General features: G+C 42.5%; 1 protein-coding gene across 1 annotated transcript in view; it reads left to right on the top strand.

The window, feature by feature from the left end:
• Positions 1-17,080, top strand: part of SNTB1 (syntrophin beta 1) — a 113,418-nt gene extending 96,338 nt beyond the window's left edge. The window contains exons 4-7 of the mRNA XM_005143832.3: positions 4,199-4,338; positions 11,077-11,273; positions 12,725-12,915; positions 14,265-17,080. Of these exons, the coding sequence (XP_005143889.1) occupies positions 4,199-4,338; positions 11,077-11,273; positions 12,725-12,915; positions 14,265-14,357 (621 nt within the window). The 3' untranslated portion in view covers positions 14,358-17,080. The remainder of the gene's footprint in view (positions 1-4,198; positions 4,339-11,076; positions 11,274-12,724; positions 12,916-14,264) is intronic.
• Positions 17,081-17,876: the final 796 nt, after the last annotated feature.

Below are 17,876 nucleotides of genomic sequence, written 5' to 3' on the forward strand. Positions count from 1 at the left end.
GAATCGAAGCACCAAATCAAAGCACTTTTGCTCCTCTATCAGACAAAGGTGATGGACAAGACTCTATGTAGCTGCTGAACTACAACAGCCGTCCTTGTGGACTTTTGTCCACCATCACATTTATGTCTGTTCCTGCCATGTCCATATAGAAAAGCAAAGCCTTTAGATTGATTTTGCAGAGGAAGCCTGAGGTTGAGCAAGCTGTGAACACACGTCTCCTCTGCTGTTAATTGCAGGCCCAGCCATCACATTCTTATACACAAATAAATGAGTTTTCATCCCTGATGCATAAAATGATTTCTGGATTTGGCAAGGTAAACCAGAGAGGTGCATATGGGAAAAAGTGGGGTTTGTACTTCAGGGGTGAGTATATGAGGAGCAAAGGGGTTTGCAAGTAGCAGAAAGGATGCTTCACTGCACTTAGTGATTTTTGTTAGACTCTGCTCTCCCTTTTCAGGTTTGTGCATGAAGACTTTGATCTATAGGCATAGTTTGTATAGGAAAGGAAAAAAAAAAGCCAAGTTTACTTCTTGTATAAACATTTACAGCTTCATTGACTTGAAGTGGAATTTCACCTGGGAACATAAGCAGTGACCTCAGCTGAGATGAGCAGAGCATGGAGGAGGACACTGGTACTTGTTGCTTAGAGTTACCGGAACAGTGCTGATGCATTTTATTGTGGTGGGAGGTCTGAGGAGTGCTGATTTTTCTTTCTCTACTTCATCATATTTGAGCTAACATTTTTGACTTTGAAAAAGGGCTAACCTTGAAAAGTTTTTGGAGTGAATGGTAACCTTATTTGTCTGCAGCACAGATCAATGCACTCTGGATTGTCCCCGTACGTGAACCAGAGCGAAGAAACTGTAGTGCAAGTGCCAGGATTCTGCAAAATTCTGGCTAGGAAACTGGCCCTAACCATTGTCTAGAATGTATAGAATCACAGAATCATAGAATAGTTAGGGCTGGAAAGGACCTTAAGATCATCCAGTTCCAACCCCCCCTGCCATGAGCAGGGACACCTCACACTAAACCATGTCACCCAAGGCTTCATCCAACCTGGCCTTGAACACTGCCAGGGATGGAGCATTCACAACCTCCCTGGGCAACCCATTCCAGTGCCTCACCACCCTAACAGTAAAGAATTTCTTCCTTATATCCAATCTAAACTTCCCCTGTTTAAGTTTTAACCCGTTACCCCTTGTCCTTTCAATACATTCCCTAATGAAGAGTCCATCCCCACCATCCATAATGATGCTTAAATTTACTCTTACAAAAGTATTTCCTGTTATCTTTATGATAAGTCCAGTTATAAAACCTCTAAAACTTGAACAAATCTTTCACTTAGGTGCCCATAAGCAGTATGATTTTGCTTTATTTTGTAATTTGCTATTGTACTTGTACTTGTGCTTGGTATGGCACTTGCTTGAGCTGGATTAATTTCCCGTGCTGATTTGTTCTGAATGTGCCTGCAGGCTAACAGTGTATTTGCAGCCTCTCTTCTTCCTTTGTAGGATTTGCTATTACCATTTACAGAATAGCATATTCTCTTTTGACACCTTCTGGCAGTGTCAACTGCCTGTTAAACAGCACAACATCAGCTGTTAAAGCCTGATCCAAGCCCCAACAAAACCAGGGAACAGTAATGCAATTCAGGGGAGTTAAGGGAAAGCAGTGCCTTTTATTAGGTCTGCTGTTACATTTGGAAAGAAAACAGACACGCTTTCAGGCACACAAATCCTTCTTCAGGTCTGAAATGTCAGCAGTATTGCTTACACCAGCATTCCTAAGCAGTAAGACAGCCATGGTCCCATCATAGTTTAAAAAACATGTTTAAAAGTGTGTGTATTGCATGGTTGTTCTTACTGGAGAGGGCTTTCCATCAGGCAAACTGTCATTCTTCTCCCTCCCCTTCCCAGTATACACCCCACAACAGGGGGTACATTCTTCAAGGAGAGGTAGTATAAGGTCACTTATGGCCGTGCCACATCTTCTCTATAATCATGCTGCTTATTGGGAAGGAGAGGGGCAAAGCTGTGGGCTCTGCTGTGCAGGTGGCACCCACAGGATCCACACTGGAAATTCTGGCTCCCAATATTTATGCCTGTCCAGCAAGTAGTTCTGGGACCAGCTGGCAAAGTTTTATTCCCATTCTTGTGATTGCATTATAGGGAAGAGTGCTTCCGAAAGGTTCTGGAGTCACAGCTGACTGAGCAGACACCTACTAGCAAAGCCTGGGATTGAAAATGCTACACAGGCAGGGTGGTTCTGCAGAAAAGCAATGAGCAGCTTCCCACTTGGGAATTGCTTGTGGTCACAGAATTGAAAAATAAGAAGTAACATCTCAGTACACTGCCTACTTATGCCTCCAGATTATGGATCTGAAAGTCCTGCTTTTCGTCCTATGAGAGATTTCATATTCATTTTTCTTCTCTGGAAATCTTAAGAAGTATGTACTAAAACTCTTTCTAACTAGGCATCTGCTCAAAAATTAGATGTTAACATTAGCCATAATATTTATTAAATGTTAACATTAACTGCAACATTTCTTTCTACATTCCCACGCTAGGAACTGGGGTGTTAACTGTAGTTAATAACTGGAATTAAGAATCTGAGGATGCTTTTTGCTCATGTGAAGATTTCCATGGTACATGAGCTGTGAGAACTCTGGATTTTACATTCTTTTTGGAGTGTATTAATAGGTGTGTTAATTATGTGGCTTCTTTATTCGACCCTATTTGAAAATGAAAGGTTGCACTTCAAGAAAATTGCCACCACAAGAAAACTGTGAATAAGTATTAACACTTCTGAAGAAATTAAAAGGATGAACCGTTTATGACTTTAAGTTGATTAATGCAGAGACATGAACGACCAATGAACAAGTAATACTGTAAACAGTTTCTGGTGTGTTCAGGTGTGAAGCTCTCTGCAACTGTCTTAAAAGTCCTTAGAAGCTTTGAACTTTGTGGTACTCTATCTTCTTATAAAATACAAGTGTTTCAAATGTGGTTCTCAGTCTGCATCCATCACTTAAGGCATATTGAACTTAAGGATCTGAATCACCATTCCTGGCTGTGCCACTCCCATGCCTGGCCAACCTTTATTGAGCCTTCTAATATGTTTCTCCACTCAGTGATGTGCCCAGTGACACATGCCTGTGGCAACTGAGTTGGCATCAACCATAACACAGAGACAACCGCTTCTCTTTTGTGTAGAAAGTCTTAATGAAGGACTTATGTGGACAACCAGATTCTCTGGTAAATGTCAGCATTTGTTTCATTCCCTTTAATACTCAGGCAAGACATTGGGGTTTGAAAGCATGGCACCGACAGGAAGATGATTTTGTCTATGAAAGACAAGCTTCACTGTATTTGCGACTAAGACCCTTAATATTCCCATCTATTTTAAGACATTTCTAAGCTGCCAGAGTAGAATAATTGAAATCCAGGATCCATACTTGGTCCCCATGATGGTAATTGTGTAGCCATGTCTAACCTGCAAAGTACAATTCCACATCCGGATCCTGCAGCCAGCAAAGGTCTCTGACACTTCAGTCTTTAGACAACTTATACAGATGAGTTTGAAATGTGGATGCAGATCTATCACTAAGTAAATACTTCAGATCAACACCTTGTTTAACTTGGATCTTTTTATGAATTGGCAATTGTAAAACTGAAAGAACGGTATGAAGGAAAGAGAAGCAATGAAAATCATGAACTGCTGAGGAGAAAGCTCCTAAACCACTGTATTTTACTACCTGACATTCTTCTTTAATAGTGACTTTATTGCAGCTTTTTTCACACATGAAAATAGAAACAGCAGCAGCACTGTCCAGCACTCAGGTTAAGGTGCCTGCAACACATGAATGGTGTACATTATAAATATACATTTAATGTCCTTTCATGCATACCACAGCTAAGTAACAGCCAGCTCTGTCTCGATAGTTCTTTCACTACTGCATTTTAAGGGGTAGCCTATAGTAAGGGAAGGCTGCAAGAGCTGTAGAACAGCAGATATCATTGTGCTTTCCTCCAGTTCTGCCACAGCTGGTTAGAAATTCATGTGGGAGATGTCAAAAAGCCAAAGAAGTAAAACTCTCTTTTGTTCATTTTCTCACCCAGGACTCCACATTTTCATATTGTCAGCATCTGTATGATGGCCGCTTTGCCTCTTGTTTCATGGAGACTTTGCTCCTTTTCAGGTGCCAGGGGACAACGAGAAGCACTGGAAGCCAGTGTTAGTGGTCTTGACGGAGAAGGACCTCTTAATATATGAGAGCATGCCACGGATGAAGGAAGCTTGGTTCAGCCCTCTGCATACCTACCCCCTGCTAGCCACCAGGTACCTGTGCTTTTTTTGTTACAACTGCTTCAAGAGTGGTGGGAACAGCTGGTGTATAGCTGTATATCACACTTGAAATGCCATGGTTTGAGAAGCAGGTTATTCTTCAATGGGCCAGTGTGCTCAGCTGAACTCCTCTCTTCTCTATTTCAAGTTCTGACCAAAGGTGAGCAAAGAAGCACACCAGAAGGGTTATGGATGAGGCCATTTGGCCCAGATGCAGAAGCAGGAGTGCTGAAAAAGCCAAGAGCTTTATCTCCTGAGATGTCTATCTCAGTGTGCAGACCTGAGGGCTTGGAAGAAGCACTCGGCTGCTCCTCCAGGCTGGAAAAGGTGAAATTGTTGCCCTGAGTTGGATGTGCTGGTGTGTCAGTTCTGCACCAACAGCCTGGGGCTTCTGGGGATCACACTCATGATGGAGATGCTTAATTTCAGCATGGCTGCAGTTCCTGCTCTAGCAAATGAATTCCTGGCATTTTTAGCTTCAAATGGTGCACTTGGAAGACTCATTCTTGAATCTAGGTTGGAACTAGCCATCTGCATTATTTCGAAGGTATCCATCAACACTAATTCAGAGTGAGCTTTCCCATGGTTATCTTTATGCAGTGGAAACTGTCTGTGCTTCTTGACATTAATCTTAATCACCTTCCTCTGCCAGTATGGTCAAAGGGCTTGAGAAGGAGCTGCTCTTCCATTGTGTTGGCCATGCTACAGGCCTCTATTGTACCATTTTCAATGAGTTCTCATTCAGAAGGGCTGGTTGCACAAGGTCAAAAGCAGTGGGTCTCTTATTGCACTCTCATTAGTTAATTTTTGTTCTCGGTCTCTTGGTTCTTTCTCTGAATGAACTGAGGCTTTGCTGCTAAATCATTATATTAAAAAACCAAAACTCCCTTTAGTGAATTACACAGATGGTTGTTTTGTCTCAGCCTACCTACACATGATGGAGCTTTCAGACTTCCTGGGAAGCCAGCTTCTGACTCACCCTTTGTTACTGTCACTTGAGGTGAGAGCCCCAAGCTTTGCAGCTTGCAGCCTGCCACGTGGTGTGGTGCTGAAGGTTGACAGATCCAGATGACAACTGGGCAAGGCACTGGGACCAGAAGCTGTGTCCAGGTCTGTCACTGAACCTTAGAGTTTGTGAAGCAAGAGCTCCCCAGCAAAAGGTGGTGTGTGGGAACTAGATGATCTTAAGGTCCTTTCCACCCCTAACTATCCTATGGTATATTCCTGTATAATCTGCTCTAGGTGGCTGTGCCTTGGCAGGGGGGTTGGATTAAATGATCTCCAGAGGTCCCTTCCAACCCGAATGATTTTGTGATTCTGTGCCTCTCCCCACTGCTTTGGGATATCATTTGTACATGGACCCAAATCCTCCTCCTTGAAGTGACTGGAGATCCTGCAGAGCACCCTGCTCCTTCCTGCCCACATGTTCTCATGTGTAAAGGCAGCTCTTTGGTGGGGCAGTGACCAGCAACTTAACACATTAAACAATCCAAGCCCTTGTCTTGGAGGGCCTGTTGTTTACTTTCTCTCAGGTGTTCAGATTTAATTGCAACTGGCTTGCCTTGGGTGGGGATAATCACCTCCCTGTCTGATGGCATTCCCTTGTGAGTGGAGGAGCTTCAGCCTTCAGGCTGGAGCAGAATTAGAAGGGTCTTTAAAGACTGGGAAGATGGTCTGTCAGAAAGACAGGATGCGATTCAGAAAGAACAACTGCAAAGTTCAGTGCTGGGGAGTAATCAGCTATGCTGGTTTGGGGTGGAAAATAAGCAACAAAGTGATTGCTGTGCCAGGAAGTGTCTGGGCAATGTGGCAGAATTGCTTAAATCTGCGGTGTTCTGTTTTTTAGAAGGCAAAACAAAGACAAATCATCTTGGGGTTTAGCAGAAGTGCCGTGTGTTGGGCAGATGTAGTAATCATACCCAACTGCAGAGCATGAGTAAAGCCTCAGGTGATGATAGACCACTTTCATGGGAGGCTTCCAAAGAGGTGCCAGTTAACTGTGGGGGATCTAGAAGAAATCAATGCAAATATAAGATACAGAAAACTATAAGTAGGGAATACTTACTCATTTACAGAAGTCTATGGAAAACATGTAAATGGTTTTCAAGAATGAAAATGAGACACAAGGAGGACAGGAGAGCATATTCACCAGGCCCCTCCAGGATACAACAGGGCATGGACAGCTGCTATGCTAACAGGGAAATGCTGTGCCCCATTGTGGCAGGGGAAGTTTGGGGTATGTCATGGGAAAAACTTGGTGTGCAGGTGAGGTACTGGATTAGATTCCCTAGGAAAGGTGTGCAATCCTCATCAGTGGGGACTTTGAAGAACGGGTAACGCTCAGGTCTGTGTTCATGCTCTGGGAAGGGGGATGCACCAGATGACATTCGGAGAGCCATTCCAGCCCCATCTCTGTGATTTCTTACTAATATCACTGTGAATTTAACACTTGGGTAGAAAGACAGCACATATGCAGAACCTGATATTCAGAATGGAGTCGCAATCTGATAAATACATATAAATACATGAATCCCCAATGTGAGCAGAATACATAAATTGACAGATTCCCCAAATTATTATACCTCCTGTTTTGGATTATTGTGATTAAAACCCTGCAGGATCCTGCTTTTATGATCTGTCATGCTGAGTACAGTTATACAAGAAAAGAAAAGAGACATACACAGGGATTGCTTTTGGTATTGACTGCTGTGCTCACGCTCGGTCAGTGATTACCCTCCTCGTGACAGGTTTTTTAATCCCCTCTGTGCATTGATCAGTGTGATTTGGAACTTTTCACCTGGAAAGTTTGCAGACCACATGTTGTAATCTTGGCTGCTCCCCTCCTTCAGATTTTTATGAGTCCTTGGGAAAACATTTTTGCTTAGCTAATGCATATTTGAAAAGCTGCTGAAACTGGAAAACTTCAGTGCCAGATACTGTAGAGAGTCATGCTTAATCTACCCAGGACATAATGAGCAGAGAAAATTGGAAAGCCGTAGAAGGATTACGATCTTAGAGTATTTTAGCAGCAGAATTTCAGCATGTCCTTCTTGTTTGTTGATAACTTTGCCTTTAACCTATGGATGCTATTAAGTCCAAAAAATACTTTCCAGTCTTTTGGAGCTTTGTGTAGAATATGAGTAATAGCTCACAGAAAACTGAGATCAGATTTGAGTTGTTCCTTTAAATCTCTGCACTGGGAGGCATAGTAGCTGGCTCATAGCCCTGACTCCTAGGACCTTTCTGTCATAATCCCTGTTTCAGTGTTTCTTTATGCCTGAATAACAGTGCCTCCCTCTAGCTTGGGAATAGGGATCAAGTAATTACATCTTAAATGTCTGCAATCAAATTCCATTATCTGTCATAGCCAGATATGAAATAAAAGGGGGAAAAGAAGGCAGCCTGTGTTGGACTCTGATTAAAGATCAGGTAAGTAGCTTTTGTGTAAAGCTGAGGTCTGTAACCAGAAAGTATTAAAGCAGTTTGATGGTTTATGCCATGGGAAGATGGGGAAGGAGCTTCAGCACTGATCAGTCATCTGTGCAAGCTGGCAGAGGGGAAGGTGGAGAGCACTGGGGGCCCCCAGCACCCCAGGAAGGGTACATCAGATGTATAAGGTGCTGTGCAAGTTCTCTGTTCATCTTCCCAAGGTAGTGAGGGTGGTTGTAGCTCCCTCCATGCAGAACTCAAACTGAGATCATAGGTTTCCAGAGTGCAGCCGTTCCAGAGCAGGTTCCAAATGCTAAGCCAGGGTAAGGAGTGGTTTCAGCATAAGAAAGGTAAGATGATAGTGGCAGATGGGGCAGAGCTTCAGACGGTCAGTGCACTTGTATCATGGGCTCTTCTGAAATAAATCTTGAATGAGCAGCTGAACACTTGCTTTGAATGTCAGTGCTGCTTTCACTCTCCTTTCTGAAGAGCCCATTAGACTTTGCTGTTGCAGTAACTGATTGAAACCTCTCACAGCGTTGGATGAAAAGCAGGTCGCAGTGCATCTCACCCAGCACTTCATGTTCCCATCTTGCTGTCACACCGCTGCAAGGAACAATACTAAAAAAGCCCCTAAAACATAGAGTGACAAGGAAGAAGTGAGATTGGAACTGTCTCCCTGCCCCCTGGAGCACGCTGAGAGTTGCGTTTTACAGCTGCTGCCTGTTATCTGTGCTCTTTGCAAACAGACTTGATCGCGATGACCAACCTTCTCCTGCCCTCTTGCGGCTCTGGCTGCTCTGGGAAGGGGTGTTCGGGCTCCTGAGTACAGGAGACATCTCAGAAACTTCCACAGAGCAAAGTAACCTTCATGGATCACAGGTGAATGGTACTAGAGCCAGCCCTCCCTGCACACAACCTCTGCTGTGATCAGAGTGATGGGAGCCAGGGATAAAGGGAACCCTTCTGTGAAGTTTCTAAGACTATTTTTTTTTGCCTTTTGAGGTACTTTTGTGGTCTTTAGGGTAAAATATTGTTTATGTAAATGAAGCAGCTTACGTGAACGGAACTTTATTAAAGCTTAGGAATCCTTTGACCTGTACCCAAATACATCAGTACTAACAGCTGGTACATAAATAGTATCAAATGTTCCCCTGTGTATTTGTCTAGGTCATGTTTAACTGCATGTTCCAAAGCACAGTCTGGAGATGTATGACAGAAAAGGCTTTTTAAATAGTGACACAAAATAATGCAAATGGGAAGTCAGGCAAGAAATAATGTTCATGTTGGATATGTCTACACATTTTAGTTTGTAAAGTACATCTTCATTCTATCCCTGTGCTGAAAAACCTACAATGGCAGTGCTTTGGAGAAAGCATGAAGGTGTAAGGGAGCTTGGGGGGTGGATTTGAAGGGAAATAAAACCCTGGAACCATCTGTCTGTTTCACAGTCAGTGTCATAAGTATTAGAGAAGAATTGTTAGCACTGCTGATGAGCACTGTATAAAGGAGAGGGGGTGACACAGGCAGAAGCTGGAATAGGTTTATTTGTAGTGATAAACTTGATGTGATTTCCCAGGCTGCTGTCCTGCAGTCACCCCCAGCAGCAGAAGGCAGCTTGAGAGTGCTGGCTGTGCCTGCACCAGGGTGACTGGCCCAGAGATTTCAGATCCCAGTCTCCTGCCTTATTTACCAAGGTACAGCTTCCCCTCAGAGCTTCCGCCTCCTCGTGCCAAATGGGAGTGGGTTACAGGTTTGGGGCTGTTTGCTGCTGAGTCCCCCATTGCAATGCAGGTGGAGGCCTTGAGTACCAAAAGTGAGCGGGTGTTAAAGCAACCCTTCTAGAGGCAGAAAAGCATTTGGGGAGGGCAGTGGTGCCTCTTTGAAAGAGGCTTTCCTGCCCAGTCACAGCGCAGGGCAGGACTGAGCAGGATACTCCTTATGTCACCCCCCGTGGCTTCCTGGGACCATGAAATCAAGGCAGATGCTGAAAATCCAAAGCAATTTACCATGAACCTGAGCGTGAACAAATCTTACAAACCTTCTAAAGGGGTATGAAAGAGGAACACATCTGTCTGGCACAACGTGCATCCCAAATGCCAACACGGGCTGCAGGGAACTGGGACAATTCCAGATGCCCCATGGTAGTGTCACAATAACAGCTAAAGTTGTGCTGCTTCTTTCCTTTCTGCTTTTTTCATGTCTTTTTGCCGGCATAGTTCTAGAGTGTCAGCTAAAGGCAACTATTCTTCCAGATGCAAAACAGTAACTTGAGGGTGAATTAACATGCTGTAGATGATTAGTATAATCTGATGTTTTATCCTTCAGCACAAGTATTCTACTACTATGCTACATACTCACTTTATAGTCTCACATGAAGTATATGGATTGCCTATAGAAAAAGAAACAGAAGACACAAGACAGAAATAAGCTTTTCAGAAGAATTTGTTTTGTGACTCCCTCTGAGGGTCAGTCCCTGGACCTCGAAGATTGATGAGCTCCTCTGGATTATGTTTTCATCTGAATCAGTGTCATGTCCCTGAGTGAATTCTGTATTCACTGTCCACACTTCTGCAGGGGAAAAACCAACACAAAAGGGAAGCTTAAAGAAGAATTGAATATTCTGAGGTATTGATTTTCTCACTCAAAAATATTCCCTGCAATTTAGTCTTTGCCCAGGTGAATGAACCTTTCCTGGTCACAGGAGATCAGCTGTTGATGCCTAGTAAAAAATGTTAATTGCAGCAAAATGGGAGAGAATTTCAGATTACAAGTAGCTGCAACATCTTGCATTTTACATATTCCTTATAGGAAGAGTATGCACAAGACAGTACTTAGGCATCTGTGCATTTTACAGAACATCTTTATCCAACAGCATTTATCACTGAGTTTGCCTGCAGTTGTTTAAGCTTTATGGCAAATGCTGTGTGACAGTGAAAGTTGGATTCAGCTGCCGCCTCTGAGCAATCACTTGTATCTGTGGACAAAACCCCATCACCACGGAGCAGTCGGTGACTTCTCTCAGTTCCTCATCTAAAGTGTGGTTTGTACAACCCATTGGGAAATTCTGGAGGGTTCCTGTGTGTCCAGCTGGTTTTGTACTCACTGCCTTGCACTGTCACTCTTCTGAGTGTCACTAGGAATCACTTTCTTAGGCTCAAATACAAAGGAGATGTGTGTTCTCATGCTCCCAGCCACTTGCGTTTAGGAACACACAGAGCAGAGCTGTGCTCAGGTGTGGATTTAGATGCAGTGTTCTGTGTCAGTGTTATAATTCACTCATATTCTCACATCTGATTGCAGATTGGTCCATTCTGGCCCAGGAAAAGGCTCACCGCAGTCAGGGATGGATTTATCTTTTGCAACCCGTACCGGTACGAGGCAAGGGATAGAAACTCATCTGTTCAGAACGGAGACTAGCCGAGACCTCTCACTGTGGACAAGGAGTGTTGTTCAGGGCTGCCACAACTCCGCAGAGCTTATCACAGAAATCACCACATGTGAGTAACATCTGCAGTGCCACATCTCCACACATCCCCATGACACTCATGGGTACTTCTGCTAGAGGTGATTCGTTTAAAAAACTGCATATTTAGGGTTCTGTGTGTTTAAAACACTGTTGCCTTGGTTTCTGGCACACTCAGAAGCATTTTACTTACCCAGCTCTTCACACTTGAGAAAAGTGAAAAAATACAAACCAGTCCAATAGCCGTGTTTTGACAGCTGGCCATTCCTGACCCTGAGCACCAGCGTGTCACTTCTCAGCACTCTGTACATGCAAAGTGGACTGGAATAGAAGTAGTTTAGTCATGCCCCGTTTGGCCAGGTAGTGCTAGCCTGGGTTGGATGGCTTTGAGGCTGGGTCTTTCTCTTGAGTGCCTCCATGACTTGGGAGTCCTTCCCCCATTAGGCTTACAAGTGATGGGGCTGTTAAAGTTGAGCATTATTGCCATTCATTGCCAAAAAAATGTGAGAGCAGAAGCTAAAGCACAGATCCATTCTGTGACAAAGGGCAGCTCTGATTTCATGAAGCCATCAAGTACAGCCACGTGCTGCTGAGCATGAGGCACTCTCCTCTATGCTGCCAGGCCCCTCTGACATGGGAACCAACCAGCGTTGAGTTGGAACCATCTCAGAGGCATGTCCATCTCCTCAGTACAGAGACACGGGTGCCTTTCTTTCCAAAAGCAGAAGGCATCAGCTCCATCTTTTATTGTGGTGTTTTTATGTGAGTGCAAAGGACTGTTCTTGGCAGAATTGTTCACAGGAAAGTGGTGGAAAAGAGAATTTGGGATGTGAAGACCTAAACTCTTCATTTTTTAACTTGGATCATGGCCTGTGTTGCTGAGCTGAGGGGAAGAAGCAGACTTTCTGCTGCACTAGCTATTATATACAATTATCTGGGCCCTTTTTCAATTACGACGACACTAATGAGGCCTCAGGAGTGTCTTCATCTTTGTCAAAATACTTTAGGGAAGCCCTTTACAGCTTCTACTTGTCTCATGTGTTGTGCGCCACATTCATTGATTTTGGCTATGTCTGTCAGATGTAAGAAGAGTAGCTGTGATTTTGTCAAGGCATGGGAGGAGGCAACGCCAGCCTGAGCCTTCTTAAGCTTCACTAGATTGGTTCGGGGTGAGCATGTAGATGTATGCAGAAAGATAAAGAGTGCAGCAAATAATAGCTGAAAGGACTGACATCAGGACTGTTACTGGCAAGGACAGTTTTAGTCTGTGTGTTTACACCATCACTAACAAAGCTTGCTTGGACCTTGCACAACAGAAAGATTGTTGTTGTTTTTTCAGATCTAGAGGTTTACAGTTAAAGCCCAGCTTTAGGAAAGGTTTCCACAAGATAGTGTTGAGATTGAATTTAAGATGCAAATATCTGCAGCCAAATGGACTTTGTTGCTTCTAAGACCATTACAGACTAAATTCTGTTTCTTCTCCAGCTTGCACATACAAAAGCCAGGAGTGCCGCTTGACCATCCATTATGAACATGGATTCTCTCTTACAACTGAACCACAAGATGGTGCCTTCTCTAAGACAATTGCACAATATCCCTATGAAAAACTGAAAATGTCCTCGGATGATGGGATAAGGATGCTTTATTTAGACTTTGGAGGAAAGGATGGAGAAATTGTAAGTATTGCATTCAGCAAAGGGATACACATGACCTTTGGTGGTCCTTCACGCTGTAGGGTGGAGAAACACTAATGGAAGATGGACTAGATGATTGTTGTACACCCCTTCCACCTGAAATGTTCTATTCTGTGCTGTTCTGATCTGTTCTAGTAACAGCCAGTACCAGGTTCCAGTACCAGTATCTAGACACTGTGCTTTCTAGTGCACCATGTCGGTGTGGCTTTGGGAGATAAACTAAAAAGAGAGATTAAATGGTAAAAACATATGAAGCCAGATGAAAGATTTCTTGTATTTAAGAATAAATTGTATTTCCAAATAGCCAAATGTTAGAATTTCTGCATGTATCCATTGCACTTTTTATGTGATTGTGGGTGGAAGAACCTAAGAATGAGATATTATTAATTCCAATATACACATAGGGACTTTATGTTATAACAAGCCGTATTTATTTTTTAACATCTAGTTGCTGAAAAAAAATCAAAGACTACAAATGTAGTGCAAACTGTCTGCTTAAGCTGCTAAATTACTTGTCACAATCCCTAAAAATAAGGTGCTTATTCCTACAAGCAGTTTACATACCATAAATTATGCATGTAAACATGGTCTTTTCTGACAATTTTTTTCAGCAGCTCCTGAGTGCTTAATTCTTCATGTCATCGTTGATAACATATACTCTGTGAACTGCTTATTGTCAGGCTTTCAAAAGGAAATTTGTCACTAACTCTCAACAAAGTTGATACATGGCTGGTGGAAAGGCAAATCTGGTTTGTTTTGATAGGAGTCTACTGTTGAACCTGCTGTCCATGACAAGTCTGTCATGCTTTCCTTAGCAGGCAGTGGTGAGATCATACGAACCATGACTATAGGGAAAAAGCAAGTCTCCATTCAGTCTTGCTGTGTGAACAGAGGAGCAACTATGCAGCATCAGCTGAAGGTTCAATATCCTGCTTCAGCCTGCACCAACAGCAGCTGTACTGGGTATTGGCCACAGCAGTCCCGCCACCAGCTCTAGTCAGAAACAGCCTAAAATGATGGAGGGGTTGAATCTCTTGGAGGAGTGGTTGCAGCATCTGACTGAGTTTTATGCTGCTTACCCAGGTGGATGCAAGCCCCAGAAGCACCAGGATCTCATCTGCTCTCAAAATGCATCTTACTTACTTTTAGTAAAATAAATATTTGCAGCTGTATGCAAAGGGAAGACCATATATTATAATAAAGGGCTGTGATTAATAGAAGCCTGTTCAAAATACCAGGCAGCAGCTCATCAACTACTCCATAAGTGATTGCTTATTTGAGCTGTAATCTAATCTAATCATTCTCAACTTCATTTCTTTCTGTACTTTCAGCAACTGGACCTTCATTCCTGTCCAAAACCAATTGTGTTCATCATTCATTCCTTCCTCTCAGCAAAGATTACAAGACTTGGCTTGGTGGCATAAGTGGGATACATCTGTTTCTTCAAGGAGAGATGGAGTGACCATGCTAATCTGAAGTACAGTCAACAGCAGCAACCTGTACTAGCCAGTAGCATACACCAGCTTGGGGCTCAGTACCAGGCCTTGGTTGTTTCTGCAGTCTTCCAAGGCCAAGGTTTCATTTTGATCAGCTAAAGAGATGTCATGACAAGGAAAATGGTGGATTTCATTGTAAATAATGGGATTTTTAAATCCCATATGAGACAGTAGAAGCGTGTAGTACCATATATGTAAATGTTCCAGAATCATAAATTGTGCCTATTTCAATGTACTTGTTTATACAGAATAAGTAAAGGGCTAAGCAGACAAGAGTGGGTGTTGGTTGTGATGCAAGCTCAATGTTAGTCAGGTCAAAGTTCTCCAAACAAGATTGTCCCATCACCCAGAAGTAAAATATTGTTCCTGTTCTAACCTGTGCACCACTTACAGTCTCTTTTGTGTACATTCCCAAAACAGGACTAGCTTCAGTGATGCATTGAGAGCTGGGTGTCAGGTAGAGCATAGGTAGGAGCATCACTTCTTGATGGCCACACAGGATGTATTTTTACAGTACTTCCCAGAATGGTTTAATGAGTTCCAGCTCCCTGGGCCACTGGCTTAAGTGGAAGTTACCTGAATCAATGTTGAAGCATGACCTAAACTTGTGCCAGCACATTGCCACGGTAGTTTTCCAACAGAAAGCTATGCTAAGCTTCCTGTCCTCCTATCCCTACTTTGTCCCCCCCTCAGCTTGGGTGAGGCTGATTGTGTGGTCTTCATCGAAGAAAAAATGTGGAGAAGGAGGAAGACTTGATTTTTGTTAGGGTTTCCTCAATTACATCAGTTACTCAAGCAGCTCCACAGCAGTGAGAAAACACCAGGATGAGAAGATGAGCTGCAATGCCAGAAAAGCCTTAATATGGAACTGCTCATATGACCGTGACTTGGCAGCTCCAGATTTATTTCTGCTGGTGAAATGTAGAACACTCACCTCCACATTCATAACTTACTAGTTCCTGTTTTGCAACACAACTACTGTATTAAGTCAAAACACACAATTCACTGAGTTTCAGCCTAGTTCAGTTATATGGAGTACAAAGCAGGCAGCAGGCAAGAACAGTGACCTTCATCATCAGAGGAGATAGATGCACACAGCCTGCACTTGGAACTGCTAAATTGGCTTAGTATGGTTGGGTGGGAAGAAAGAGCAGCAGAACAGGGATGGAATTTATGTTCCTCCTACTTTGTAACCAGAACTGGTTCACAGAGGGGAGGGATTTTGTTTGATGTTAAAAGAGTTTTGCCCTAAATTCACATTTTGAAGGACAGGAACTGTACAGGAAATAATGAATCCAGAGTCTGTGGAAATGCTCTTGTATCACAACACTTCTCTTAGTCTTGAGAAAGCATGTAAGTTTTAACTTGGCATCACTTGGCTGGCAAAGAGGAAAATTAAAAACACAGTTCTGTGTTGTTTTTAAGCTAAGTCTTGAGAGTTAAGTGTAAGTCATGCTGGTTATTCACAGCATAGGAATTAGTTCATGGTGGTTTCCACAAGTATCTTAATCATTAAGACTGATTAAAAAATTCAGATGATGGGCTGAATTCACAAATACAGAAAGAATATCAAAGAACAATAGCTAAACCTCCCACCAGAGGAGCTGCCCCACTCCCAGCACTCTCATCAGTCTAAAGCCAGCATTCACTGAGCTGTGGACTTTGTTTTTATTATCACGGTACTTGCACTTAAAACTTAGTAATTCCTTGTGTAAATTCACAGGGTAGGAGACAAGATGTTACATGACTTACCAACACTGTCCAAATGGACATTTCTCCTTTAGGCCCTGCTGCTGCTCACATAACTGTAGGTGGCGGTTCCTAGGGGTCTCCTTTGGCTTAGAAACTTCTGGGAGAATACCTCCTGGAAAGCTGAGAGCAGTCGGTACGCTGGGGTCTGCGTCTTTCAATATGATCTCACACCACAACAGCGAGTAAAACATTGTGTGAAGACTTCAAAAAGCAATCTGGGACATTTTCATTGCTGTTCCAAGGTATAACTGAAAGATTTGGATACAGGCTCCTATAAAAGTTCTGGAGATTAAAGTGACAACTTGTGTGGGGTAGGTTAAATATGTGTGTAAACTATACTGCACTATTTCCTTATTCCTTTAACACTTACAGATCACTGGAATGTTATACCTAACATGTATGTGCATTGTAAATATTACAAATTCCTATATTAGTACCAACAATTAAATGACACAATATGTAATCTAAGGTGCTCAGTACTATATGAAGTATAAGTGAATAACAGTTTGCGAAGAAAATTCATATTATATATATTTATAGAAAAAATAATAATTACAGATGCTATTTCTTCATTTTCAGATTTTGGACTGATTCATATTTGAAAGGGATAGACAAATGAAATATGGACCTACTCCACATTTATAAGAGTATAGTGAATATTTATATTTTAGAGGAAAAGAATATATTTAATAAAGTCATTTATTGGATTTCTGTGAGGTGAGCTTAATCTGTATCCAAACAAGCTGTTTGGAAGGCTGGCCTCTGGTTTTGGCCTGGGGAAAAATACATTTTCAACTTCTGTCATTCTGTTAAGAACTCAATTACTTGAGAGAACTCTTCATCGCATTGATGGAATGACTTTTAAGGATTTAAAATAAAAAAGGTATTAATGTACTGTCGATGGTGCACTGGTGCTTTCTATTAAGTAAGCTCCGTGTTCATGGGAGAGCAGTGCTGTTGCCAACATGCTGAAAGCGTAAGCACGCAGCATTTGTTTTGTGTTGCTGCTAGAATTTACTGAAAGGCCACAGGGATGTGGCCTGTGAGGACAGGCAGAGAGCTGGGGATGTTCAGCCTGGAGAAGAGAAGCGCTGTTACGTTAGACCAGGTCAAATTCTTTCACATGTTCTTTGTAGGTTAAGAGCATGGAGAAGGGCAGTTAGCACAGCTAAAAGGGGTACAGTGTTCTTAAGCCATGACAATAAACAGAAACACAGATAACACATGGGCAGTTTTGTATTAGTTGAGCACTGGGAATCATGGAAACAATACATCAAAATGCTTATTTGTAACCAGTTTGTAACCTCCTCCTATTTGGAGGTTTATGTCTCTAACTGCTTTCCTGTTGATCATTCCAAGCCAGCCTTTGAGTCTACAGAATTAAAACAATAACCATTGGACTACTTGCAGTAGAATTAAGATAGTAAGTATCTAAATCCAGGGCTCACTGTGGACGCTGTAGACAGGTAAGGGACAAATGAGAATATAATGATAATAATAATAATATTCAAAGTGCCTTTTTATAGAAGCCCTGCAGATACGTGCAGAGTTCTTCATCAAGAAAGCCAGTTAAAGAGTATTAATTACTTTTCTGAAAGTGATTTTCTTTGTTCATGGCAGCTAGCTTTATGGTTTTTATGAAATGTAGTTTCTGTACTTTTACTTACCATCTTCTGCATAATTTATTAACTACAA

Source organism: Melopsittacus undulatus, chromosome 1 (genome assembly GCF_012275295.1).
Source record: "Melopsittacus undulatus isolate bMelUnd1 chromosome 1, bMelUnd1.mat.Z, whole genome shotgun sequence".
Classification (NCBI taxonomy): domain Eukaryota; kingdom Metazoa; phylum Chordata; class Aves; order Psittaciformes; family Psittaculidae; genus Melopsittacus; species Melopsittacus undulatus.